This window comes from Rhineura floridana, chromosome 2 (genome assembly GCF_030035675.1).
Source record: "Rhineura floridana isolate rRhiFlo1 chromosome 2, rRhiFlo1.hap2, whole genome shotgun sequence".
Taxonomy (NCBI): domain Eukaryota; kingdom Metazoa; phylum Chordata; class Lepidosauria; order Squamata; family Rhineuridae; genus Rhineura; species Rhineura floridana.
Window position 1 is genome coordinate 166,670,872 of NC_084481.1, and position 27,642 is coordinate 166,698,513.

The 27,642-nt window shown below is 41.6% G+C and overlaps 1 protein-coding gene and 1 pseudogene across 1 annotated transcript in view; both read left to right on the top strand.

The window, feature by feature from the left end:
• Positions 1-26,737, top strand: part of VPS39 (VPS39 subunit of HOPS complex) — a 44,331-nt gene extending 17,594 nt beyond the window's left edge. The window contains exons 11-25 of the mRNA XM_061611314.1: positions 1,236-1,365; positions 2,077-2,219; positions 3,041-3,184; positions 5,982-6,123; positions 7,045-7,131; positions 7,760-7,833; positions 9,296-9,394; positions 9,673-9,790; positions 11,410-11,538; positions 18,704-18,806; positions 19,833-19,878; positions 22,210-22,359; positions 22,701-22,835; positions 23,056-23,147; positions 23,853-26,737. Of these exons, the coding sequence (XP_061467298.1) occupies positions 1,236-1,365; positions 2,077-2,219; positions 3,041-3,184; positions 5,982-6,123; positions 7,045-7,131; positions 7,760-7,833; positions 9,296-9,394; positions 9,673-9,790; positions 11,410-11,538; positions 18,704-18,806; positions 19,833-19,878; positions 22,210-22,359; positions 22,701-22,835; positions 23,056-23,147; positions 23,853-23,928 (1,668 nt within the window). The 3' untranslated portion in view covers positions 23,929-26,737. The remainder of the gene's footprint in view (positions 1-1,235; positions 1,366-2,076; positions 2,220-3,040; positions 3,185-5,981; positions 6,124-7,044; positions 7,132-7,759; positions 7,834-9,295; positions 9,395-9,672; positions 9,791-11,409; positions 11,539-18,703; positions 18,807-19,832; positions 19,879-22,209; positions 22,360-22,700; positions 22,836-23,055; positions 23,148-23,852) is intronic.
• LOC133378488 (5S ribosomal RNA) lies at positions 2,233-2,351 on the top strand (annotated as a pseudogene).
• Positions 26,738-27,642: the final 905 nt, after the last annotated feature.

Here is a 27,642-nt window from a genome sequence, read left to right on the forward strand (position 1 = left end):
GATGTTGCTGAACTACAATGCATGTCAGCCGTGTGTGTGTGTGTGTGTGTGTATGTGTGTGTATGAGAGAGAGAGAGTGTTGAGTGCCTGTGTGTGTGTTTGTGCTGTGTGTGTGCTTTGTGCTCCTTGCATGGTGAGTGTAAACTTGCAGTAACTACACAATGGGGGGGGGAATATCTTTTTCCGGCCAGCTGCTTATGATGCATAGGTCAGCTGTATGATGCATCTCTTTCTTGAAGGATTTTGTGGAGCTGAAAACTTTCTTCCTAGAAGCGTACTTGCTCTAGTAAAAGGTATCTAAACTCTTTGTGGATGTTATCTGTCAGAGACTAAAATAACAATGATTCCCACCAACACAAAATATTATTGGCTTGTATCCAGTGTAGCCATTAAGTAAGTATCCCGTCAATGCAAGGATTTCTGCTTGCACAATGGGACTCCCCCCATCCCCTCCCCATATCTGTTCTGGATGGTTGGGGGAACTCCTAGAACAGATTGGGGGGGCACGGGTTGGGGGGAGGAGAAAAGGAAAAGTCCAGTTGCACAAGTGGAAATCCTTGCACTGATAGGATGCTTACTTAGTGCTGCACTGGATACAACCCATTGATTGTATTTATTTAAGACTAAATAGCAGATATTAATTGGAGGTTTATCAGTAAATCCATGTTTCCTCCATGCAGCTTATGAGTGAAAATGTTCTCTCTGCATCAGTTATTGTGTTCATGCAGATGTGTTTTTAGCGGTGAGTGCTAGGAGTTCTGTTTTAAATTGAAATTATATTTTTGGATTGCAAAGATTCTGTAGGGGCAAAAATACACAATGTGAGCACAGTAAACGGTAACTGTGATCTGTGTAACTTGTCCAGGACTCAACCGAACAAATTAAATTTAAGCATTCTGCTTGTCTGCATTTATCACTCATGTATGTGAGTGAACCTGTATGTGAGTGAACCTGTAGATGCATGCAACTCAAGCCTGAGCTGCTCTTTTAGTTCTTGCTCTTGGTACTATATAAACAGAAATAGAAGTCTGTCTTGTGACTCATACTGAAAGACACCCCTCTTTTTTTTTCTTGACTAGTACTTTTTTACTCTTTCTGAGCAATTTGCTTTAAACAATGTACTGATTTCAAGAGGCTCATCTTTGAGCTGTGTATTTTTTTTAATGCTAGAGCTTTCTTGCATTGTTTGAAGAGTAATGCTGCTTAAATATTTTGCCTCTTTTCATATTTGTTAGGATATGAAGGATGACTCTGATTCTGAAAAGCGACAACAGATCCATCATATTAAGAATCTGTATGCCTTCAATCTTTTCTGCCAAAAACGCTTTGATGAATCCATGCAAGTCTTTGCCAAGCTTGGAACAGGTAAATTAGTAGTGTAGCCTGGACTTGATGGAGGATATGTATGGGAGAATGCTGTAACCTCCAAAATCTTCAAAGTAGAGTGACCTGTCTTGAAACTCAAGGACTGCTAACTGTTCTTGTTGACCTCAAGATCATTAACAACTTATATGACACCTACTTCTGGCAGATTCCCATGGCATTGATCACTCTGAAGGAAAACAGACTTTGGTTGGATATCAGCAAATGTCTTCTAAAGCCCCCATGTGGAAGGCCATTAGAAATTCTTCTGTGTACCATGTGTGGGGCCCATTTGCTGTGTGAGGCATCACCATGCCTCTGGTCCAATCACATTGCTTACGTGCAATTCACATAGTCATCAGCTGACAAATCTTATATCTCTCCACTACTTTTGATGGAGCTACCACCAATACATGGGAACATTTCCAGCAATCTCTCACATGGGATCCAGTATATGAAAACTGACCATAAGAACAGTTGGACAAGGGACCATTGTGTCTATGGAAGTTGTGAAAATGCAGAATTTCCTGCCTGTAAACATTTAAAAATATAATAATTTAAATAAGCATGTATGAAGGAAGATTTTAATCAAAAATCCTGCATGTTGTTTACAGTTTTGCAATTGAAATCTTGGTAGTATCACATTTGAAATGTGAATACGTTTTGAAGTATAGAAATCTTGTGACTTACCATGCAGTTATGTGTTTTCTTTAGATCCTACCCATGTGATGGGTCTATATCCTGAACTGTTGCCCAGTGATTACAAGAAACAGCTCCAGTATCCCAACCCGGTGCCCATTCTCTCTCCAGCAGAGCTGGAGAAAGCACACTTGGCACTTATAGACTACCTAACTCAGGTAAGCGCTTAAAACCTTCTGCCATACTACCTTGAACACTCCCGATCTCGTCTGATCTCAGAAGCTAAGCAGGGTCAGGCCTGGTTAGGACTTGGATGGGAGACCTTCTGGGAATACCAGGTGCCGTAGGCTTATAGGAAAACAATGGTAAACCACCTCTGAATTCCTCTTACCATGAAAACCCTATGAATATATCCAGAAAAGATTCATAGTGTCGCCATAAGTTTTAATTGACTTGAAGGGCTAACAACAACAAGTGGGCATCTATCTTGGTAGAGGTGGATCATGTGATGTTAAATGTTTTGGCATTAGTGCCTCCTGAAATTCTTGTTTTTGAGCTTACCATCTCATGTCTCATCTAACATGTTAAAATAAGTTTTAAGAGGGTGTGAGATATGATCTCTGGAACATATTGGAACACTTGCATGAATAACTCATGCTAAAAAAAGTAGTAGTTAAAATTACTATTTGGGGGACTTCATTATCTCAATTGTTACATCAGCTGTTTGTTTGCTGTTCATATAGCACTGTCAGTGTACATGGCACTGTACAGAGAGGTACACAAGTGCAAAAGACAGGCCCTTGCCCCAATGAGCTTACACTCTAAATGTTGGCCATGTGTAGAGAGAACAGAGTGGAGAGTCAATGATAACAGAACAATAGAAAAAGGAGTAGAATGGGAGAAGCCAGTGTAACAATGCAGTTTTGTCTGACCCCATGTGGACGACGAGGTTGCAGTTGTACATGGTTTTTCTCTGAGGTAGTGTGGGCGAGTATGGCATGACTTCACTCCTTTTGACTCTTACTCTTAATATCTGCAGAAAAGAAGTCAGTTAGTGAAAGTGCTGAATGACTCAGACCATCAGTCCACCACTTCTCCCCTCATGGAGGGGACTCCCACCATCAAATCAAAGAAGAAGTTGCTGCAGATCATTGATACAACCCTGTTGAAATGCTACCTCCATGTGAGTTCTCTGCATTTTCTGAATGATTGTACTGAACTACTGACGTCTTCCTCACATCAGGCATTTGGTGTTTTGATGTTGGGAACTTGGGACTAATAGCGGCAAGGATATAGACTACATTTAAGACTTTCTTTTTTTTTTTTTTTTACAATAATTTTTATTCAAATTTTCATAAAACAAACAAAACAAAATCATAAAACATTCAAAGACAAAAAACAAAACAAAACAAAAATGATTAAACAAAAAAAATAAAATGTTGACTTCCCATTTGTCGCAGATCAGTTATAGGTCTACAATATATAACAATCCTGTCTCTTAAATTATATTATAAAATCACTTTCCTCTAGTAGTTATCTTAATTAATCATCAAATCTCATAAACATTACTTTGTTCTTTCCACAAAAAGTCAAAGAGAGGTTTCAATTCTTTAAGAAATATATCTATCAATTTTTCTCCAAATAAACATGTCGATTAATCCATCTCGTTAATAATAATAATAATCTTATTGTCATAACCATAGTCCAAATAAACATATCGATTAATCCATCTCATCAAATCTGTTAACTCCAATAATTTCAGCCATTATTCCATTATCCATATTAATTCCATCTTCCATCTTCAATAGTCCTGTTAAGTCCAGTAATTTCAGTGTCCAATCTTCCATTATCAGTATTCCATAATAATCTTGCTGTCATAGCCATAGTCATATAATAAGAGTCTGATGGGAATTTCCTCTATCCCAAATATTTTCTTGCCATCGATTCTGAATAAGTTGCTGAAATATTGTTGTAAAGTCATATCTCTGTTCTTCTTTTTTACAAAATGCACTGGCTCATCTCTTGAGAGTTTTTCCATTGTCACATGGCTGCAGTTAATTCCATAGATTTTCTCTATATCAAGCTCCATCACGTCATTCCAGTCCAGAAAATTATCCAAGCCATTGATAACTTTATCTCTAATATCTTCATTAATTTCTTCAGAGATAACGTTAAGTTCCAAACAGTAGATTTTATTTCTAATATCCATAAACTCCAGATCTTTTTCCAATTCCACATTTGTTCCAATCTCCAGGGCTTGTATCTTCCCTTTATTTTTTCTTTTCTCATCTCTGATCTCATTCTCCTCTCTCACAGGATCCCCTATTTCTTTAAGCTCCTGCGTCATTTTGCTCAGTTCAATTTTCAGCTCCTTACTGCCCTGTCGCAGGGTTTGTTTCGTTATCTCAATCTCATCCATTATTTTCTGAAACATAATTACTTCCAGATTCTCAGCCACTTTCTTGATTGCCATTTTTAAAACCACGAAAACAAAACAAAACAAAAATAAAGAAGAACCACTTCTTATTTCAGCAACAATTGGGTTAATATTCCAGGCTTGATGACATCACAGTATAAACAGAGCAGCCTGCCTTATCTCTCTATGTTCAAGAATACAAAACAAATTTAGTTCCCAGCATCAAAACAGTTAGTGGCGTCGTGAAGAAGCAGATTCGTCAAAATAAAATAGACCAAAAAGAGAATAGTCCCAGACAATATAATGTTCCAAAGTTCATATTTTTTATTTTTTTCTCCTCGGAATAGAAATCCCTCTTCTGTTTATATCTTTAGAATGCACTTCCAGGACAGCTTTTTGCAATAGAAACAGAGATAAGCTGTTAATTTTGTGAATAACAGAGAAGAGTTATAGCTCACCCAGAAGTTCTTTAAAGCTGATTCATTTGACAAATCTCTTTTTGCTGCAACAATTTAAACCAAGTAAAAAAAAAAAATAGAAAGAAGGGTGCTTGCCTGTTAGTCCGTTTTCTCTTTGAAGAAAAGATAAACGTATCGCATTAATCAGATAGAGCTTGTTCGGAAGTCCGTCCGGCATTGCTGGCTGGACCTTTTCTCATAAATTAATGAAATCCAGTCCTCCCAACAAAAACAGGCTTTTGAGGTTGATCTCTACGTTTCTCCCTGCCCGGGAGAAATTTCATCAGTCAAAAAAAAAATGTTCTGACTGATTTATATCTGAATAAGCTTCTTGTGAGGCGGGAGCCCGTCTCAAAAGCAGGCACAAGCGAAGTCACCTTCCCGGAAGTCTACGTTTAAGACTTTCTTGAGCTGGTCTTTCAGCTCTTAATGCTGAAGAGCTAGGAGAGTAGTATCTAAGGCAGCTGTAGTTGCAATTTCCTGCTTCTCATCAGTTACCAGTTAGTGGCAACTTACAAAGCTATAGTCAATATCTTCTCTGAAACACTTTTAACAGCCAAACTATGTTATGCTTTCCTTTGAATTGCACCAAGGTTTTTAGGGAATAGAAATGTTCAGAGCGGAAACGAGATATGTGATGGATTTGTGTTTATTACATGGAATCTTGTTGCTTGGCCTCTGTTTTGTTTTTAATAAGCCAATCCACCACTGTAATGATCTTTGATTAAACAATAAAACTGGATCTGGATCAGGAGCCAGTGGATTGGTTGCCTGACTGAGATAAAAAAACTGAATGTGAAGGAAATGGGTTCCATTTTTTTAAAAAAGGAGGAAATATTCTTGAATATCCTGAATTTCCCCAGCATAAAAACTAAATAATAATAATAATAACAATAACTGCAAAAGTAAGAATAGCAAGCTGTTGGCTAGCTCCTTACTAAGTACATAAACTTACCATGTGCAAATTCTTGTTTAAAGGTTTTATAATAAATAGTTAAATTTATGATTGATAATTATCTTCCTTTCCCTGACTGAAAGTTTTATGCTTATTTTGGTGCATAGTAAACTGTTTCTGATTCCCTCAAATTGCTCCTCCTTCCTGGCAGACCAATGTAGCCCTAGTGGCGCCACTATTGCGACTGGAAAACAATCACTGCCATATTGAAGAAAGTGAGCATGTGCTCAAGAAAGCTCACAAATACAGTGAGCTGATCATTCTGTATGAGAAGAAAGGTCTTCATGAAAAAGGTATGTGCCTAGGGTGGTGGAGAAGCAGTCATATCTATCTAGCTTAGATCTGTCCTGGTTCAAAGATACCAAATATTCTGTAATGATCTCTGCCATTTGGGCCGCTTCAAAAAATGAAGCTGTACTGTTTGGGGAAATACATTCTTATGTCTCTTAGATGTACCTTTATTAGTAATACCTGTATAGCTAGTTGACTAGTGGATCATATTAGGGAACTGGATTTAGAATGCTTTTTCCCCAAAGACTTTCATATCCAGGACTCAATAGCTTTGAGGCATGGCATGCAAGCAAATTCCCAAGGGCAGGAGGGAAAGGAAGGAGGGAGCCTGCAAAGGAGCCCATGTGATAGTAGCATGTGCTGCTATACTACAGACACACCAATTTTAAAAACAGAATTTAAAGTACATTGATGTACATCTGTCTTGACCATTAGATCAAGAGTGGTCAGACTTCAGGCCAGTTGGATCTACTTTTTTTTTTTTACCTAGACCCCAGTATCTGGTGCATGCTGCATACAGTTAGAATGAAAGAGCAGGGTACGTCTGAGCACATTCTGAGCCTAGGAATTTGTTTCAGTGGCGAAACTGAATTCAAAAGTCCAATCCTGGTTAGCTTTCTTCATTTCAGGAGCCTAATTTAGGTAGGAAAAGCCATTTTATTGTGCTGTTGTTGCTATTGTTAACCATGGGGAGTTCTTGCCAGCCTAGGGCAAATCACCCAGAGATCTACCAGTAGATCCCAATTGACCTTCATACTGATCCCCACCTTAGATTATTGTGTGTATAGATGAAATTTGCCTGTGGTTTGTGATGGCACAAAAACACACTTCTTTGTATTTAATAAAGGACATTGGTCATAGGAAAAGAAATTGTGTAACCTAAAGGGAAAATCTCAATAAGTCTTTCTTCTGTTTTGCTGAAGCTTTACAAGTGTTAGTGGATCAGTCAAAGAAAGCTAACTCTCCATTGAAGGGCCATGAGAGGACTGTGCAGTATTTACAACATTTGGGTGAGTCCAACTGAGTATACCTTCTGTTTTTACATCTTTTACTACCGAACAAATGGGTTGCAGTGGCTCACAATAAAAATAAATCACAAAATACAGACTGTAACAATGATTAGGTTAGTCAGTTTCATAGATTAGAAATTTGATTGAATAAACAGCACGTGGATGAAAACCAATGGACACCAGTCAACTTAGCTCAAAAGTTAAGTGAAGCAAGTACTCATTCATCCATCTTGCTGTCCCAGAGGCAGAGCCTAAGCCTGGCAGGCCTTCTTGAGAACACCTTCAGAAATTTGGTGGTGTTAACAGTCACGATCTAATACTCACAGAAAGATGTCTAAGTAAGTCCTGATAAGATGACTTCAGCAGAGAGATGAGGCTCATATTGGATGATGTACCTGTTAAATCATTTTAGGGCTTTAAATTAACATCAGCATCTTGAATTGTGCCTGGAAAATGATAATCGCAGAGCATTTTAGCACAGGTGTATTGTGCAGCTTACCCCAGCCAAAAACCATACTGTGTATATGAAGAATCCTTTTTTAAAAAAAGATATAACTAGTTCTCATTCACACTTTATACCTTCTAATCCAATTCTTTAAATTGCCTTGTGCTTTTTTTCTTATTGCAGGTACAGACAACTTGGATTTAATATTTTCCTATTCTGTTTGGGTACTTAGAGACTTTCCTGAAGATGGATTGAAAGTAAGCACACTTGATCACATTTGAAAATAAAAGGTAGAGAGAATTAGGGTCTGTCCACTGACCATTCTGAGAGTAAAGCAAATGATATTAGGTAGGTTGTTCTGATATTTGGCTCATTTGGTTCACATTTGTATGGATATGTTAATAATAAATAGGCCAAGGGCTGCTTTAAGTGTTGTGGTTCTGCACAAAGACCATTATAAATTGCTCTAAATAGCAACTGTTCCCGCATGGTAAGCTGTCTGTGTACCACAGTGTTCTTCAATCATTGGGTCCCTAGATGTTGATGAACTACAATTCCCACTAACCCTGACTGTTATCCATGCTGTCTGGGGATGATGGGAGTTGTAGTCCAACAACATCTGGGGACCCAAGGTTGAAGAACAGTGGTGTACAGCCTCTCCCTCAGAGATTGGTAAAAACTGACAACATTCCACTACATGCATCCAAAAAGAAAGCTACTTTATATAATCATAACATAATCTACCATAATAGTTTGGCGTAAGTTGATGTTGTCAGGTTGTAAATTTGCACAGTTTAGATTATCTGTTTGGTTGCAGCAGTCCTGCATACTTGCAGAGTGCATTTTGCTTTTTTTACTGAAAGCTTATCTTGTTTATCCTTACTTGTCAATGTCTAGAGTAGACTAATGCAAACAAAAGGAGATGAGATATAGGGTACATCAACCTCACAATAGGGCTTTGAACCCTATCACTCAAAGACAGAATGAAGTTGGTAAGTCTGTGTGAAGGTTGTGTCAAATCTTATTATTTGCTTTTAGAAGACAGAGGTGACTTTTGCTATGCTGAATATAGCCTGGATCGCTGAATATGGCCTGGATCATTGGTAAACTCTGGCTTACCAATACTTCAAGGGGTTCCAGAGAGGAGCTTGCAGCCCCTTTGCTCTTCCCCTATCTTTTTTACTGCTGCAGTATGCACGGGACTTATGGTTAAGCTCTTTCCTCACTAACTTTGGCTACAGCTTGTGGTTAGTGAGGAGACGACATGCTAAGCCGTACCTTGGCTTAGCTCATTGTGGTACATCAGTAAACATTAGAAAACCCAGGCCACACCAAACATAGAAGCCTGGATTCAAGACCTGCAACTAGCAGCCCATGAAAAAATTCTGCTCCATGAACGACATTAAAAAGTCAAACTTTCAGGAGATTTGGAGCACATTTATGGAACTCCATCTAGTAATACCTACAACCAGAAGAAACAGTAACTACAGAGAGCTCCTTGCTCATTGGGAGTAATAGAAAAAGAGGCTTACCCTTTGTATTTCATATCTGTATATTGTGCTTTCAGCTTGAGAATGTTGAAGAAAGATTCAGTGCTGCTACTTCTGAGCTATTGTGTGTCATTTATGGGCTTGTGAATGGAAACCTTTGACTTCTCTTGGAAAAATGAGTGTAAATGTGCAAAAATTAACTTTGGGAATTCAACCTTTTTTCTGGCAGATATTTACAGAAGATCTTCCTGAAGTAGAGTCTCTCCCACGAAAAAAAGTCCTCAGCTTCTTGATAGAGAACTTTAAAAACTTGGCTGTTCCCTACTTGGTAAGAACTCATATTATACCAACACACTCTGTTCAGATAATAACACTTATTTCATACCACACTCTGACTCAGTTTGCGAAGGTGGTGAACAAATTATGAACAATGTATAATACAGTAGTAGATAATCCAGAAGGGACGGGAATCCAAAAAGACGACTGGTTTATGTGAAGGAAGAAAAATAAGTGGCGTCCTTTGATCCTGCATTGAAATGTTGATAGAAAGAGGCAGGGTCTTCTACAGTCACTCTTCATACACTGGATGTGTACATGTATTTGCAGGAGCATATAATCAATATCTGGGAAGAAGATGGTTCAGAGTTCCACAACTGCTTGATTCAGCTGTACTGTGAGAAAGTGCAAGGCTTAATGAAGGAATATCTCAGCTCTCTTCCTCCAGGTATTTTTGCCCGTGGTCTGCTTTGGTGTGCAAAAATAAGGAAATGGGACAAACTGTGGAGAAGGGGCAGATGCTGAAAAGAATGAGAGGCCATATTTATTTTATTTATTTACTTCAAAACATTTATATGCTGCTTGATTGTAATAAAACCTTGAAGTGGTGTACAAAAATAAACTAAAAATTAAAACATTAAAATAATCAATAAAAGACAGTTAAAACAGGTATATGAAAGCATACCAAAGATAATTAAAAACAATAAGCAAAAGATGAAACACAGGTCAGCATTCTACATGCCTGGATACGTTTGCCTAAACAAAAATGTTTTAAACAGGCACTGAAAAGAATACAACGAAGGCGCCTGCCTTATGCCAGTAGGCAGGGAGTTCCATAGTTCAGGTGCTGCCACACTAAAAGATTGATTTCTTACAAGTGCGGAATGTGGACCCTGTAACTGCCAGTTGTACAGATTGAAGTGGTCAAGTGGGCATCTATAGGGTAAGGCATTCCTACATGTAATCTGGTCTCAAGCAGCTAAGGGCTTTATATTCTGATAGTAATGCCTTGAACATAGCCCGGTAACAAATCAGCAGTCAGCGCAGATCTCTGAGCAAAGGTGTTGTATGCTGATAGGGTCTTACTCCTGTCACCAACGGTGTTGCAGCATTTTGCACTAACTGCAGTTCCTGGATCAAGCACAAGGGAAGCCCCACATAGAATGCATTGTAGTAATCATTGCAGTGCCTCTGTCTTGTCAGGATTAAGGCTTAGCTTATTTTTCCTCATCTGTCCCACAACTGTGTCCAGGCATCAGTCCAGGGCCCACACAGCCTCTCCTGATTCAGATGTTATGGAGAAATAGAGCTGAGTGTCATCAGCCTCCAAACTCCTCATGACCACTCCTAGTGGTTTCAAATAGTGGTTAAATAGCATTGGGGATAAAATAGTGTCCTGAGGCACCCCACAGCACACCTGCCAGGGGGCTGCAAAGCACTCTCCCAATGCAAACCTTTTGACTTGGTCCTGTAGATAGGACTGGAACAACTGTAACACAGTTTCCTCAATTCCCATTCCATGGAGCCAGTCCAGAAGGATACGATGGCAATGGTATTGAAAGCTGCAGTTAATTGAGAAGCAGGAGCAAGGTTGTACTCCCCTTATCCCGCTCTTTGTAAAGACTCACTCAGTACCATGGACAGGCCTGAACCCAGATTGGAATGGATCTAAATCAGTGCCTTGGAGTACTAGTTATGGGTGTGGAGAGTAGTGTTGCAGGTGAGAATTGCAGGTGGGGAGAGTAGTGTTGCATTTGTGTCCTGTCTGTGGGCTTCCCACAAGTATCTGGTTGGCCCTTGTGAGAACAGACTGCAGGACTAGATAAGTCTTCTAATTACAAGGGTGAGTGTAGATTCCAGACCCTACGTAGCCATTATTAGATACTATATCTCACTTGCTTAACCTGTGTGCTGCTAGGAACATTATTAAAATTTAGTTTGCATGGGATGTTCAGAAACATCTTGGTTTCAGTGGTCTTCATTCTAATGGAAATGGGACTCTACAGAGAGCAACAGTATATGAGAAGCAGTAAAATGTAATGAACACATAGTATTTTTCTATTGCAGATAATACACAAGTGGCAGCTGGAGAGGAGGAGGGAGAACTAGGAGAGTACAGACATAAGCTGCTTTTCTTCCTGGAGACTTCCAGCTGCTATAATGCTGAGCAGCTCATCAGTGACTTCCCCTTTGATGGTAAGAGGTGGTCAAGCTGTGTTGGGGTTCTTCATGCTGGGCACAATTTCCTACATTTATTGCAGTGCAATCTTTTTATTCTCCTTTAGTTTCTAAAAAAGAAACATTTTAAATACCAGGAAAGATCACATAGGTCAGTTGTCCTCTGTCATTAGCATTCTGCCTAAGTGCCATATCTGTGCCGATGAAAAAAGATTCCCATTCATGTCTGTTCTGGCTGGTACAGAAGAGCTGCTGCATAATGGCCCTTTATAAATATACCTGTTATTGCCGATAGAGGAGAATTGATAGTTTTCCATAGGAGGACTGCCATCAAGCGGGTTATAGCTCCACCTATCGTCCGAAGGCAAGAATGTTTTGAAGTCAAGACTAGGGGCGTCAGGCCCCTCCCAGTCTCCAGTTCATTCTTGCCTTTGTCCGTGCAAGTTCGAATTTATTGATAGTGTAGCTTCTAGATAAGTTTTTGTGTATCTGTGTGACAGGGTGGGAGGTTTGTTTGTGTATTCCTGTGCGTTTCCTTCCCTCTGTCTTTACTTAGACTGTTTGTTTATTCTTCCTGGGGAATTTCTTTGGGGGGTTGTTCCTTCCCTGTGTTTTTCGTCAGTCCCTAGCTTAATGACGACTTAGGGAGACCGCGGCTGCGGTTGTCCCTTCCTCAGGCAGCGGACGCAGCCTTAAACCAGGAGCTTGCGGCTGCAGCTTCCTGGTCTGCGCCGCCGCTTTTTTCGTGCCTTTACGGCTTGCCGCCTACCCCAGGAGCCTGCAGCTGTGGCTCCTTTTGTTTTCAACGTCCCTTTGTTTGTTGGGTTGCCACCTTCCCAGCTCCTGCCGCGGCATTTGACTTCGCGGTGGTTCCTTTAAATTTTCCCCTCCAGGAGCCTGTGGCTGCGGCTCTCTCTCTCTTTTCCTCTCAGCGGCTCTTATTAGTTGGGCTGCTCTGCCTCCCCCGACTCGTTCCGCGGCATTAAAAAAAAAAAAAGTCTCGCCGCGACGGTCTTCAGGAGCCTGCGGCTGCAGCTTCTCCCCTCTGCAACGGTTCCAGCGGCTGCTGGGATTTCGCTGGCCGTTCGGCCTCCTTGGCAGAGAATTTTTATCTGGCCTTTTAAGCCGCGATTTTGTTTCTCAGCCCCGCGGCTGTAGAGCGTATTTCTGGCCGTTTTTGAGGCCGTTCTGTTGCACATAATTTTTTCTGGCCAGCCCCATTTCAGCTCGCTGGTGCTCCTCAGTGTCCGCCATTGCTTCTTCTTCGTCCCTACACCCTTTTTGATTGAATTTTTTCCCGCTCTTTTAACGGGCGCCATTTTGTTTGACCCTCTTTTCCCGCTCTTTATGTTTAGCCTGTTCCATACTGAAAAGGGGTCTAACTGACAAGGGCTGTGGATAACAGAGCCAAAGGCTGCAAGTCAGCTCCCACAACGAGATCTATTTTTTTGTGTGTGTGCTGCAAGATAGGATACCTATAATCCTACACAGGTTCCTCTACTCAATCCGCTACTGATGCTGACTACTGAAACTATTTGAACCTGTACATTCTGCCCCATCCGTGGCCGTGTACCAAGGCTGTTCATACTGTACAAAGGCTGTTTGAACTGTACATTCTGCCCCATCCGTGGCCGTGTACCAAGGCTGTTCATACTGTACATTCTGCCCCATCTGTGGCTGTGTACCAACGCTGTTGAATCTGTACATTCTATCCCATCCGTGGCCATGTACCAACGCTGTTGAATCTGTACATTCTGCCCCATCCGTGGCCGTGTACTGAGCCTGTTCGGGTCTGTACATTCTGCTCCATCCGTGGCCGTGTACTGAACCCCCTCGAAAATATATGATGGCGGAACAGCCAGTGACAGCTCAGGCAACCAAGCCTAAACAATCTAAGGCAACCAAGCACAAACACGTCAAAGCGGTTGCCAAAACCAAGCATATATCCAGCCACAACACAACCAAGTGGGCACGCTACGTTTCTGTACCGATTTCTGCGGAGGCGGGCCAGGAACCATTAACAAATCTGTTTAATTCTCCGGCCCCATCCTCCGAGGAGGACTTTCCAGGGTTTCCTGACCAACCAGCAGCCAGCTATCCTCCTCCCATGGTACCACCTAGGGCTCATTCCTCTTCTCAGCCTGCTGAGCCGCCCATATCTTTGCCTTTACATGCGCAACCATCTCCCACACCGGGGCTGCAGCTGTCTCAGGAGTTCATATCGCAACTACAAGACATGCTGTCGTTCTTCTCTCAAACACAGTCACAGTCACAGGTCACTGCCATGCCTCAGCAGAGTGTTTGCAGACAACCTGATGATCTGGGCCGCTATGAGGCAGATCCATCATGTTCTCCAAACCCTTTTGACATTGCCAGGGGCAGGTTTGTCGATGACGTCTCTTGTGGGGAGGACCCGCCATATGCTATGCAAGCCGAAGGTGACAACTGGAGTGACCAGTCGGAGCAAGAGGAGGATACATCTTATCATCTGTTTGATGTCTCCGATTATCAGCCCCTTGCTCGCAGAGTACTGAACACCCTTGGTCTACAATCTACACAACCTGCAGCTGCCACTCCTGCTATTAAAGGGGCCAGGGTCCTGAAATCCCCCATGCCAGCAGAGCACTACCTTCCTGTGCCAGATTCTATTGCTAAGCTGGCCAAGGACGAACGGTCTCACCCATTACAAACACGCCGTTTTACGGTAACGCCCTTGCGGACAAGCTGGCTCCGGAATTTGCAAGCAGACTGGCCGTCCCTGGCATAGACGAGCCGATTTCTAGTCTAGTCTCTAGATCCCTTTTGCCGAGGGAAGGAGATTCACATTTAAAGCGGAGGCTGGACTTTGCCTTACGCAAAAACCATGAGGCCACCGCTTTCTCCATGCGAGCCTCTGCATCAGCTTCCATCTTTTCCAGGGCAGCAATGATGTGGTTGGATGACTTCTTAGATGATCCTAATCCCGATCCTGTCTCTCTGAGGAGGTCACTGATGAAATTGCGCAAGACAGCGGCGTTTGTGGCTGATGCCACCTTGGACGCAAATCAGCTGGGAGCAAGAGCTATGGCAGCTCAGGTAGTCACTCGGTGGACCCTCTGGCTTCATCACTGGCAAGCGGACTCTACAGCCAGAGTTAATTTATCAAGGGCGCCTTATTCCGGCTCATTACTCTTCGGCGAGGAAGCCCTAAAGCAGTACTTGTTGACCCCAACGATGCTCAAAAGCCTGTCTTGGCCACTGTCAGGAACGTTGATCGCAGGCCCTTCAGACGTTTCACCTCATACCGCACGACCCAGCCCTTTTGAGGAACGCGGCCCGGGGGACGAGGCCGCGATTTCCAAACCTATGATTTCCGTCCCTCCAGGGGAGTCTGGAACAGACGCTTCCCAGGCAGAGGTCAGTACCAGGGGCGCAGAGGTACCTCAATGTCCTCATATAGGGGAGGGTCGCGCCAGCACAGACAGTACTGACGCGATACCGGTTGGGGGCAAACTGCTTCTGTTTGGAGACCATTGGCTGCGTCTGACTCAGGTCGCCTGGATCAGAGATCTTTTTTGTTATGGCTATGCACTAGAGTTTTCGGCAATCCCTCCAGACAGATTTCATCCCTCCCCTTGTCCCAGAGCACCAGCCAGGCACTGCATCATGCAGACAGCCATACATCACCTCTTGGACACAGCGGCGATAGAGCCAGTCCCTACAACAGAGAGGTCGGAAGGGGTGTACTCCCTCCTATTTGCTGTGCCCAAACGAGATCTGTTATGGAGGGCGGTGTTGGACCTCAAGTTCATCAACCGTTTCGTAAAGTATCGCAGGTTCAAAATGGAATCCCTCCACTCCATTACAGAAAGGCTTCACGAAGGAGACTTCCTGGCTTCTATCGACCTAAAGGAAGCGTATCTCCATGTGCCTATTTGCATAGCCCACAGAAAATTCCTTCGGTTTGCCTTCGGCCCCCAGCATTTTCAATATTGAGCGATGCCGTTCGGCCTCTCATCTGCCCCGAGAGTATTTACCAAGGTGCTACTCATACTAGTGGCTTACCTCTGGCTTCAAGGGGTGCATATCTACTCCTACTTGGACGATCTTTTAATACGGGTGAGTTCCAGGGAGCTGGCTCATCGCCATCTAACACTCACGCTCCATGTCTTGCAGGCCTACGGCTGGCTAGTCAATTTCGACAAAAGCCATCTCCAACCAACCCAACGCCTACAACATCTAGGGGCGATGTTGGACACCCTGCAGGCGACGGTGTTCCTGTCTCCAGACCGCATAACTGCTATCACAGACATTGCACGGTCTCTGATGCACCACGCAACTGCAGATGTCATGCTTCTAGCCAGGGCTGTCGGAATGTTGGTGTCCACCATCCATATTGTGCCATGGGCTCGAGCTCATACTCGCCAACTCCAGTGGGCTTTGTTGCCGTTTCAGCAGGACATTGTCAGGTCAAATCATCGAGCAATTCCCTTGAGCCCCACACTGCGTCTTTCATTCCGCTGGTGGACGAGGGTCCAACATCTCACCCAGGGCACTCCGTTCAGAGAACCCCGCAGGACTGTTATCACCACAGATGCCAGTCTCCTCGGCTGGGGAGCCCACTGCAACTCCCAGTTCGTTCAAGGGGTTTGGACCACAGCAGAGCAGACTCAGAGCATCAGTTGTCTGGAACTGAAGGCTGTCCACTTAGCTCTGCTCCATTTTCAGTCTCTGTTCCACTTGGACCATGTTCTCATTCGAACAGAGGACACGTGTGCCAAACCTCATTTAAACAGACAAGGGGGGACCAGGTCCCGTCCTCTGCAGAACCTAGCTTCCCTCATATTCGACTGGGCAGAGCAACATCTGCAATCCTTAAAAGCAGAACATCTCAGAGGAATTTGGAATGTGACAGCAGACTGGCTCAGCAGACAACAGGTCTTTCCGGGAGAATGGAAACGTCATCCGACCATTTTCTATCTTCTCCAGTGTCGGTTCGGCGTCTTCTCAGTCGATCTATTTGCCTCCAGTCGCAATTGCCAGCTACCCAGGTACTTCGCTCGATACCTGGACACGACAGCGGAAGCGGTGGATGCCCTGTCGCTTCCGTGGCCGGATGGCCTATTGTACGCCTTCCCTCCAATACCACTGTTAGCCAGAACCTTGAGGAAGGCGCGACGTGAGAGGGCCAAACTGGTTCTGATAGCTCCATATTGGCCCCGTCGACCGTGGTTCTCGGATTTCCTTGCCATGTCAGTGACGGACCCTTGGACGCTCCCAGTCAGGCCAGACCTCTTATCCGAGGCCCCAATATTGCATCAGGATCCCAATTGGCTCAAACTAACAGCGTGGCTTTTGAACGGGGACATTTAAGGTCTGCTGGCCTGTCTGACGCTGTTATTGACATTATCTTGGCCTCGAGAAAACCATCCACCACCCGTATATATCAACATACTTGGGTGGCATTCTCCAGGTGGTGTCAGTCCCAGAACCTCAATCCTTCCCAGGCCACAATACAACAGGTGCTGCAATTCCTTCATAGGGGCCTCCTGATGGGACTTAGACCCAACACCTTACGTCGACATGCATCCACTCTGTCGTCCGTTCTCTCAGTGTCCTCCGCTGGTGCTCCTATTCCCTCACACCCGTTCATCAAATGTTTTCTGAGGGGAACCGCACTATGCTCACCGGCTGTATTCCACCGTTTTCCCTCATGGAGTTTGTCGAAGGTCCTACAGGCTTTACAACGCCCTCCGTTCGAGCCCCTTAGGACTGTGCCTTTACGTCTGTTGTCATTCAAGGTCCTGTTCCTGATCGCGATCACCTCTGCGAGACGAGTTTCGGAACTGGGCGCATTGTCTTCTGCCCGCCATCTCTGTGTCTTTCACAAGGACTCTGTTGTGCTGAAGATTGATCCTTCCTTCCGTCCCAAGGTCAATTCAGTTTTCCATTGCAACCAGGACATTGTTCTTCCTTCATTTTGTCCGAATCCTACCCATCCTCTAGAGAAGGCTTGGCATTCATTGGATGTTCGGAGGGCTCTCAAGACCTACCTGTCTAGGACCCAGGATATACGACGAACTGAGTCTTTGTTTGTATCCTTTCATCCACATTCTATGGGGCATAAAGTAGCTAATTCCACCTTATCCCGCTGGTTGCGTGCATGTATTACCTTAGCTTATGAGTCCCTTAAGCTTCCAGTTCCAGCTAGTATAACAGCTCATTCCACTAGGTCAGCGGCCACTACAGCTGCTTTTGCTACCAACGCTCCTGTTGCTGATATTTGCAGAGCTGCTGTTTGGTCTACCCCACACTCGTTTATAAGGCATTACAAAATAGATCGTTATGCCTCTGCCTCTGCCTGTTTTGGCAGACGAGTGTTGCAACAGGTTCTTAATGATTATTAGGATGTGGGTGGTCCCTCCCTGTTATGGGCTGCTTTGGTACATCCCGCTTGATGGCAGTCCTCCTATGGAAAATGGACCATTGGTCTCACCTGAAGGGTGATTTTCATAGGAGGACTGCCATCACGACCCTCCCAGTTGGAGGATACCTAGATATTTTGGGGTTTTTTTCATATATTCCTGTTACGCTATTATATTTTGATTTACTAGTGAAGTCGAGACTGCTATTAATGTTATATCGCTATGTTAGAGTCATATTATTATGAATATTGCTATTGTGTTATGATCTTGCTGGTAGGCCCGTTGGCCTTTCTTCCTGCATTTTTAGATATCTCTCTTTGGACTCGCTGCAAATGAACTGAAGAGTGGGAAGGGCCTGATGCCCCTAGTCTTGACTTCAAAACATTCTTGCCTTCGGACGATAGGTGGAGCTATAACCCGCTTGATGGCAGGCCTCCTATGAAAATCACCCTTCAGGTGAGACCAATGGTCCATTTTATGGGAAGAACAATGTTTGAAATGCTCATTGTTGAAAAAAAGATGGGTAACTGACAAATGGTGACTAAACAAATGAGGCTGTGTGATGCTACTGACCTTCAGAATAATGGGAGCTCTACCTCAGGCAGCCATATCTTCCTGTTGCTTCTGTCCAGGCATTGTAATAAAATGCTGTATTCCTCCACTGCTTAATTCCCTCTTTTTCTCCTCATTAATTCTCATGACACATTCCCATAGTCGACTTTGCTGAATAATGCTACTCTTGAAGACAATAATAGCTACTTTTGTACTCCCGCCCCCAGGCCTCTTAGAAGAACGTGCTCTACTGCTGGGACGTATGGGGAATCATGAACAAGCCCTTTTTATATATGTTCATATCCTGAAGGATACCACAATGGCTGTAAAGTATGTCTCTGTTTAATATTGATACTTTGTTAATTTTTACAGAAGCAGACAAAATCAGCACTTGCTTACCTGCTTGAGTGGGAGATATATGTAGCCAATCATATATGCTACAGTGTCCAGGTGGTCATTTCCAACCTTGACTTGTCTTCCTCTCCCTCAGGGATTGCCAATGTTTTTGGCCGGTGAGCATATTTGCAAACTGGAAAAACTGTTGCGGGCATCACACACGCATTCCCTGCAACCAAACACTGCAACCTTATATATTGTCTACAATAGAATCAAGCCTAATTTAAGCAGGAGGGAGGGGTGGCGAAGAGGGTCCTGTAGGCACCAGGGAAGGGCTCTGTGTGTGCACCATGCTGTCAACTTGCTCTATGTTATGCTGAAGGTGGTACTAACTGCAGCTTCCGAGTTGCATTGTCTTATTTCCTTTCCCTGCTAAAAATGAAAGACTGCGCCTCAGGCACACATATCTGTACTAGCTAATTTCTCAGATTTATATTGTAGATCTGTTTAGCACTTGCTGCCAAACCATTTCCCCCCCCTTTTTTAAATATGGTTTACTAAATATTGATATTACACTACATTATTATCAGTTATGTGATTTCTTCCCTTTGTTTGGGGGGCATGAAATTAGGCTTTAGATATAATGTTAAACCACTTTACCCTCAGGGGGCCCTAGTAGCCAGTTAGTAATAGTTTATGAACTAAATCAGTCTCATGTAAACAAAGCAAGTATAAGCAAGCAGGTGCACTTATGAAGTGTACTGGTTTGTTTGTTTTGCATAGATATATGATTCATTCACAAAATATGTCTGCATAAATATGGCTTCTAGAAATATTTAATCCCAGAAAGTATTCTTGTTTCTTACATGGCTATCAGTCCTTTAAAAAAAATCATTTGCAAAATTGAAAACCTGTTTAAATATTTCACTGGTAATTGTAGACATAAGTTAAAATATGTAATTTTAATATGCTGGACTTCAGTGCAACTCTGAATTTCCTGTTTATGTTGTTGTGTTTCAGTTACTGTCACAAAAACTATGATAAAAGTAAAGATGGCAACAAAGATGTGAGTAGCGTGTTTTCCAGTGTCTTGAAGCTTGTGTCACACATTCACGCAAAACATTTGTATTAATTGTCTCATTTCTGTTACATAGTTTGCAATGTTAACAAATTGCATGGGAAGTAATCAAGGTGAATAAAACGTTTTAAATCTGGAACAAATGAGCTTGCAAGACTTGGAATTTTATAAGGATGGGGTCAGAGGGGAAGGAAGGAGGACAGGTTGGATCATTTGCTTGCTTATTGAGTTGCTTCCAATCATGCTTAGGATAGGTGAAACTGACCATGAGGAAAGAGGGGGAGGAGGAGAGGAGAGGGGAGATGGAGGGAGGGGGAGATGAGGGGAGGGAGGGGGGAGTGGTGGGAGGGGGAAGGAAGGGGGAGGGGAGTGGTGGGAGGGGAGGTTTGATTATTTGAATGCTCATTGAGTTCAGAGAGATTTACTCTTCTACAGGTGAAACTGACCATTTGGGAGGGGCAATGATGGGGGAAGGGGGAAGAGGGAAGAAGGGGAGGGGAGAGAGAAGAGATTGGGTGGCAGTGGTAAAGCCCCTTTCCAAAATGATACTGTTAACAATATCATTATTGGAGAGGGGGAATACTACATTTTAATTCTACAGCAGAAATGTATAGTCTTCCACCCAAATTTAAATTCTGAGTAACTATAAGAGCATAAGAAGAGTCCTGCTGGATCAGACCAAAGACCCATCTAGCCTTGCATCCTGTTCTCACAATGGCCAACCAGATGCCTATGGGAAGCCCAAAAGCAGGACCTCAGTTGAAGAGCACTCTCCCCACTTGTGATTTCCAGCAGTTGGTACTCAGAGGCATATTGCCTCCAACACTGGAGGTAGAACATAGTTATCATGGCTAGTAGCCATTGATAACCTTTTCCTCCATGAATTTGTCTAATCCTTTTTTAAAGCCATCCATGCATAGGATCAGATTCCATGTCTGTGTGTTTAGGCAGTGAGGTTCATTGTGTGCTTCACATTGAAGAAAGTGAAGTAAAATTGCTGCATGTAATACCATAACGCTCAGAATCTAAAATTGCTAACTGTACTGCTGAACAAGAGTACTCCACACTGCAACCTTTTGTTGTAAGTCCCGTTTTTAAGTTATATATGCCCCCTCATTACTTTTTTGACAGCTCTGTCTGTTAGGACTTTTCTCTTGATTTCTGAATGTTGAATCCTGAAGAATATACTTAATGGTTTCAGCTTCTCAACAATGCTTCACCAAGAAGACTTCATGTGTGTTCTGGTTCAGTGGCTAGTGTTTAGTCAAAGCTATTAGCAAGTGAGTTTGTTTTCATGAATTTGCAGATTGATCTGAAGCCATGTTCTAAAATGTTGAGGAGCAGTCTTCTAATAATGAGAAAAACAAAAGACCAGAATAGGTATGAATGTTCCTCCTGTTAATTGGATACATTTCTGCATCCAATTTTTTTTTGTAAAACAATTTTTATTAAATTATTCTGTTAAACATACAAACAAAATTAAACAGCAACACCTCATAGAGCATAATACAATAGTGGACAAAGTGAACAGATAGTTTACATTAGAGCATAGTACTTTGCCAAAAGCTAAACAGACATATCAGTTAGCATCTCTGTATGATGCCTGACCAACAAGGAAGATGACTGTCCAGTTAAATTATTTTTTTTAAAAGCAAGAAAGCACAGTGGGAAAATAATAGAAAACAGAATGTATTTTCACATGAAAAGGCTTTTTAATGTTTTAGTAGGTGGACTATCTTTGGCTGGTTGAATTGTGTAGTGCCCACAATTTAAGTGAAAAACAAGACCAGACACCCATCTAAAGCAGGGGTGAGGGATCTTTTTCAGACCAAGGGCCACATTCCCTTCTAGGCAGCCTTCCAGGTCTACATAGCTATGATGGCCAGGGCTGGAAGCAAAAGTAGGCAGGGCAACAAATACTAGTTTTAACTTTGTACAGTAGGATTGTTTCTATACGCACTTACACAATTATTTATATCCTCAATCCAGACATAAATACCCAAGGGGGCTGCAGTATACTACTTAGTGCATTTCTTTTTTGCAGAAAGATAAGCTCTGTCTTCTGAAATGAATGGGAAACTCTATGTGCCCAGGAGCTCTGTGTGCGCATTGGGTGTGATAGTGTCTCAACTCATATGTGTATAGAGTACACATTTCTGTTCATATAATTTTAGCAATAGCTTGTCTAAAGCTGTAAATACTTTTATCAAGATAAAGATAGTGTTGTAAGATGTAATAGTCTCTCTGTGTTATGGATTGGCTAGGTCCAGCCATTTTGGAGTGGTTTTAAAGTGCAATGGTTTGTTTTTTGTCAAACAGGTATACCTGTCTCTTCTCCGGATGTACCTGTCTCCACCTAGTGTTCACTGCTTGGGACCAATCAAGATGAAACTATTGGAGCCTCAAGCCAATCTCCAGGATGCATTGCAGGTTTTAGAACTTCATCATAGCAAGTTGGACACTACCAAAGTAAGGACTTCTTATTTTATTTTTTTAGAGTGATGAAGCTACAATATAGAATGGAGAAGCTGCAATACAAAGAACCTCTACTGCATGAAGAAACTAGCTTTTATATGTGAATACTTTTGTCTTCAACAAGCAACTTAAAGAACCACTTTTTTTGCAAAGAAAATTAAGCTGTATCCAGAGAGCTGATGTACACATAACTTGTGATTCTGTATAAACAGAACTTTGCCAGATATATTCCCCCCCCATACTAATGGCTGTGAATATTTGACAAATATTAGAATACTTGAACTATTTTTTGGAGGAATCTTAACACATTAATTTCACTTTTGTTGTGTCTGTAGGCAATAAACCTCCTCCCAGCAAATACTCAAATTAGAGAGATCCGAATCTTCTTGGAAAAAGTCCTTGAAGAAAATGCCCAGAGGAAGCGATTCAATCAAATACTTAAAAACCTTCTCCATGCTGAATTCCTGAGAGTATGTTGTCCATGTTTCTCATCCATAATTATCAAGGGGAAAGTCTAAAACAATTTTTGGGGTGTACAAGAGTGAGTGTTGCCTCCAGAGATTATATTATGAAATTGGTAAATTGTAATACCAAAAATGGCAGCACAAATGAGCTAAATGGTTAAAAAGGCCAATTTCTTCAGGACACCTGTGAGAGAAAGTTCTATTCTAACTTCTTATTTTGCCATAGGTACAGGAGGAACGGATTTTACTTCAGCAAGTGAAGTGCATAATCACAGAGGAAAAACTTTGCAATGTGTGTAAAAAAAAGATCGGAAATAGGTATGTAAAGTTGCTATTCAGTCTGGTTAGTGTACAGACTTTCTGTGAAAGTGTAGCTGTGGGCTAGGATAGCTGCCTAGGTATTCCCAAAGTGTATAGTTAATTCTCTGATAATGCACTCCTAAGCATGTTTACTCAGAAGTAAGATCCATTAAATTCAATGAGACGTTCCCAGATAAGTGGGTATTAGGGATGGAGTAGAAATTCATTTGGTTTGCATTTTAAAGCAAACTTCCCTAATTCAAACTTTCCTAATACAAATAAGTGAACTGACAGAGCTAGCATTTGAAATATGCATTTCCCCAAATTTTGTGATGCAGTTCTCCAAACAGAAAGTATACACAAAAATTCATATATTGATGAGAGGGGGGAGGCTTTGGATTTCCCCCCCAAAGCTGCTCCAAACACTAGATAAACCATTTAACTAGCAACAAGAGGAAACATGCAGTGCTAGGGTGGGAGGAAGGGCGGAATATAAATTTAATAAATAATAATAATAAAACAAGAACACAAAGGAAACAAAATTCTAAGAGCTGCAAAAAGAGAAATGCTGATGCAGATGTAACCTTGGAAAAAGTATTTTTTGTAAACAAGTGTCAGTCCTATGAACTTCTGAAGATCACTATATCAAGTGTTGTTTGTATAATGATACAAAGAATTAAGAGAATTCAGTAACCCGATACACTGACTTTTTTCTTCCTATAGTGCCTTTGCCCGCTATCCCAATGCAATGGTTGTGCATTATTTTTGTTCCAAAGAAGTCGGTGCAGCAGACACCTGAAAGGATTGTCATGCATAACATGAACTGCAGTAGCCATGGTGCTCACACAGAAAGAGACAAAAGAGCATTACAAGTCTAAGGAATCTTCTGAGGCATATTACTTACAAACAACCATAGCCCCATGTTGCTTTACCAGATGACTCACCATGTAATCTGCCAATATTGGCATAGTAGGAAAACAGGAATCTAACTATTCTTTTATGTACTTGGCAGCAGGTTAACCTCATAGCACTTCAGCATGAGGAAGAATGAAAGCTATATTGCAATGAGATGCCATTGCACTCCAGATTTTGGAAGACCAAGTAGTGTTAAAAATTGTATTAACAAGGCAAAAATATGTTTTGTGTTGGATTCTATATTTTGAGCATAGCTGGGAAAAATTGTGTGATAGTTTCATCGGCATTACATTGAGATCTACTTTTATCAGCCACTTGGAGACAGGCACTACCAGAAAGGCTGTACGCAGATTTTCCTTCCTGCTAGTGTTGGATATAAGTAGGTTCTGGCCAGCGAACTTTATCCTTTGTACCTGAAGTGGTTATCGCCACTGTTATAAAAGTTCCAAGGGAACTAGTCTGATACAATATGATCAGAACTGGAAAATGTGTATTTTTTTAGTTTTGGTTTTTTGAGAGGCATGTAAATATGAATGAACAAACTATTTGCACTGTGTAAAGTTGCTTCCATTATGAGTGGAATGAAAAGTGGCAATGATTTTCTGAAGGATGGGGGAACTAGCATCTGCACTTGCACCAAAAAGTTAAAAGAGCAACTTTTTAAAAAATCTGATTTCAAAAGAAGGCTTTTATTATCTGGTCTATACTTTGGAGTCGCCATTGCATTGAAATGGTTAAATCTTTATGCACTCTCTAGCTTTTGAGTAAAGCAGACACTTATTTTCATGTCAGTATTTTGAGTTCTTTATAACTGTTCACACTGGTGTTCCTCTGTGGCTTTGTGTACCCTTATAACTTTAATACTGAAAACTCCTGGGCTGCAATACGTGCCCTTGCAGGCTGTAATATTATTTCTAACATTGTTCCTCAAAGGCTAATCTGTTATGAAGGTGATAAACATGTATGTGAGAGGTCGCATAAAAGTAAAAACAATCTGAGCAGCAGTTGAACAAAGACTTGTGTTAGGAGCAATTGTTTCAGTGTATCTGAATGGGGAAATTATAGCTATTTATTATTATTATTATTATTATTATTATTTTAAACTGTAATCATACAGTGATTTGGGGCATGCATTTATATTTTTTGCTTGAAATTCATCATTGTCGCCAAGTAAGTTGAAGAAATAAAGATTAAGGAAAAGCTGTTTAGATTTCACTAACAGTATGTTTGCTAAAATCTCAAGTTAACCTGTTGAAGTACAAGGATAATTTTAGTCCATAATTTGATCTACTGCAAAACAGCTTGGCATTTTCTAATAGCTGCCTCCCTGGTTACTTTAAGTACATTGCCAGTGAAGTCTGTCCTCAAGGTCACATCTGTTTCTCTGTTATGTACCTAACCAATTGTGTGTTACTGCTGGTTTGGGATTTGTTTTTGTGCTATGATTACAATGACTTTTGGTACGTTATTGACTTCTTCATACAGAAGAGATGCATACAATGCCATTAGATCATGTTTGTGCATTTGTTCAGGTTCCTTTGTTTCTAGACTAGATCAGGCACTACAGTTGAGGACGAGATGAGATATTCATATGTAACAAACAGCAAAAGGGAGCTATTGTGTAGAAACTATGAGCCTTGCAGTCCATTTTGACACAGCAATGATCTCTGCTGCCAGTAAAGCCACGTGCTCCACTGAGGTTTCTCAAGTGTACTTTTCTTCTTCACAGCAAAGCTTTTATGTGTCTCAGTTCAGCTTCTGCAGAGATGTGGCTTGTGCTATAATTGCCTGCTCGTAGCCTTGCACAGTATCTGAGATTTACTAACTGTACAGCAGGTTAATTTAAAGCAATAAATTATAAAGATTTGGGAAACTATCATGTTCTTTTTTCCTTAAAAACAAATATTTATATTGTATTTCCTTTTCAGAATTAGTTGTGTGTACTCCCCAATATTCATCTTCAGTTACCATTAAGGTTTTAGTAAGGGCTCTGTAATTCAGACAAAGGATGTTCACAATCCAGCTCCAAAAGGTGAGGCACAGTTGGTGCACTACAACAGTTTGCTTTTTAAGTTTGAGCCACTGGATCTACAGTACCTATCTTGTCAGCCTTCTGAAGTTCAGGTTTTTAAAATCATGCTCCGCTATTATTTCAGAAGCAGTTCCCGTTTAGGCTATACTGCCTTTAAACAATATTTTGCTTATCTATGAAAACCAAGTTGAATAAGTTCTTGAAATGTTAACAGATTTTCATGTTGGTAATGCAAGGCCAGAGAGAGGCAATAAATTATAATTATTTCTATTGACTTTCTTTCTTAAGCAGTCGCATTGACCCTTTAATAGATCTGTCCAGGAATAAATGGGCTGTGATGTGCACAGTATTTAGATTTCTGTTGTCCTATCTTGAGCATTCATTGTGACTTACTATAGCATAAGAATCTCAGTGTACTGGCATTGCATTAGTGACATGGAAAGCCTCAAGTTGTTTTAAGAGATTGAGTATATGCTGACAGAATGTAGATGGGTAAACAACCCTTAAGTCGCATTTGTAAATAGTGTATGAAGTACACTGTATTAAGACCACCAGGTCAGTCTCAGTATGTAAAAAGGTGAAAAACTGGAGCTTGAAACTGCTCTCATAACCTCTGTTGTTTCTATTGTTGCTATTAAAAATGATCCATTTCTAGTAATTATTTCAATACAGTACTCCTGTTTTTTTAATTTTGTTTTTCATATATGTGAGATGCCTACTGGCTTCAATTTTTAAAAAAAATGTACTTAAAACCAACCTTTATACTTTATCCATCCTCCCAAAATACTCCCCTATAACTGGTTTATGCTTGAATAGGGATATAACTGGTTTTGCTAGGATACATGATTATTGAGATTTACCATTTTTAAATTGAATAAACAAAGCATATCCATCTAAACATTTATGTTCAGTATCAACAAATACTGATTTTAAGAAATGTGTATCAATGTGTCAATATGGTTCAAGTTTTTAAAATGCTGTTTCCAAAGACACATTTAAATCATTATATGGTAGCCAGAACAGTGCTATACAGTAGGGCCCCGCTTATACGGTGGGTTAGGGACCAGGCCCCCGCTGTAAAGCGGAAATTGCCGTAAAGCGGAACTCATTGACTATAATGGGTTGTGTCGCGTGAAAATGATGCAAAAATGATGCAAAAGCGCAAAATCGGCTTTAAAATGGGGAATTTCCCCTAATTGAAAGCCGCTGCATCAGCAGAACGCCGGAAAGCGGGGCCCTACTGTAGTTATTCCTGTCTCTTCTCTCCTGTGGTAAAATGGTATCTCAGGATAGACAGCTTTGGAATAAACTGCAGAGGAGAAAGGCATACCACCATGATGGAAAAAATCTCATGAGCAGAAGCATTAAGTTACAAATCTTAAATCCTGGCTGTGGTCTAATGAGCCAATAATGCATTGGAAAGTGTGCTGCAAAAGCTTGTGCCAATAAGGCAGGCTGCTTTTAATAGTGTTCACTAGCTTGCCTTTTTGCCTGCAGAAGCTACAGCCATTGCTGATTACTAGAAACCCAACAGGTTACTTATATGTCTATAAATGGCCCCCTTTT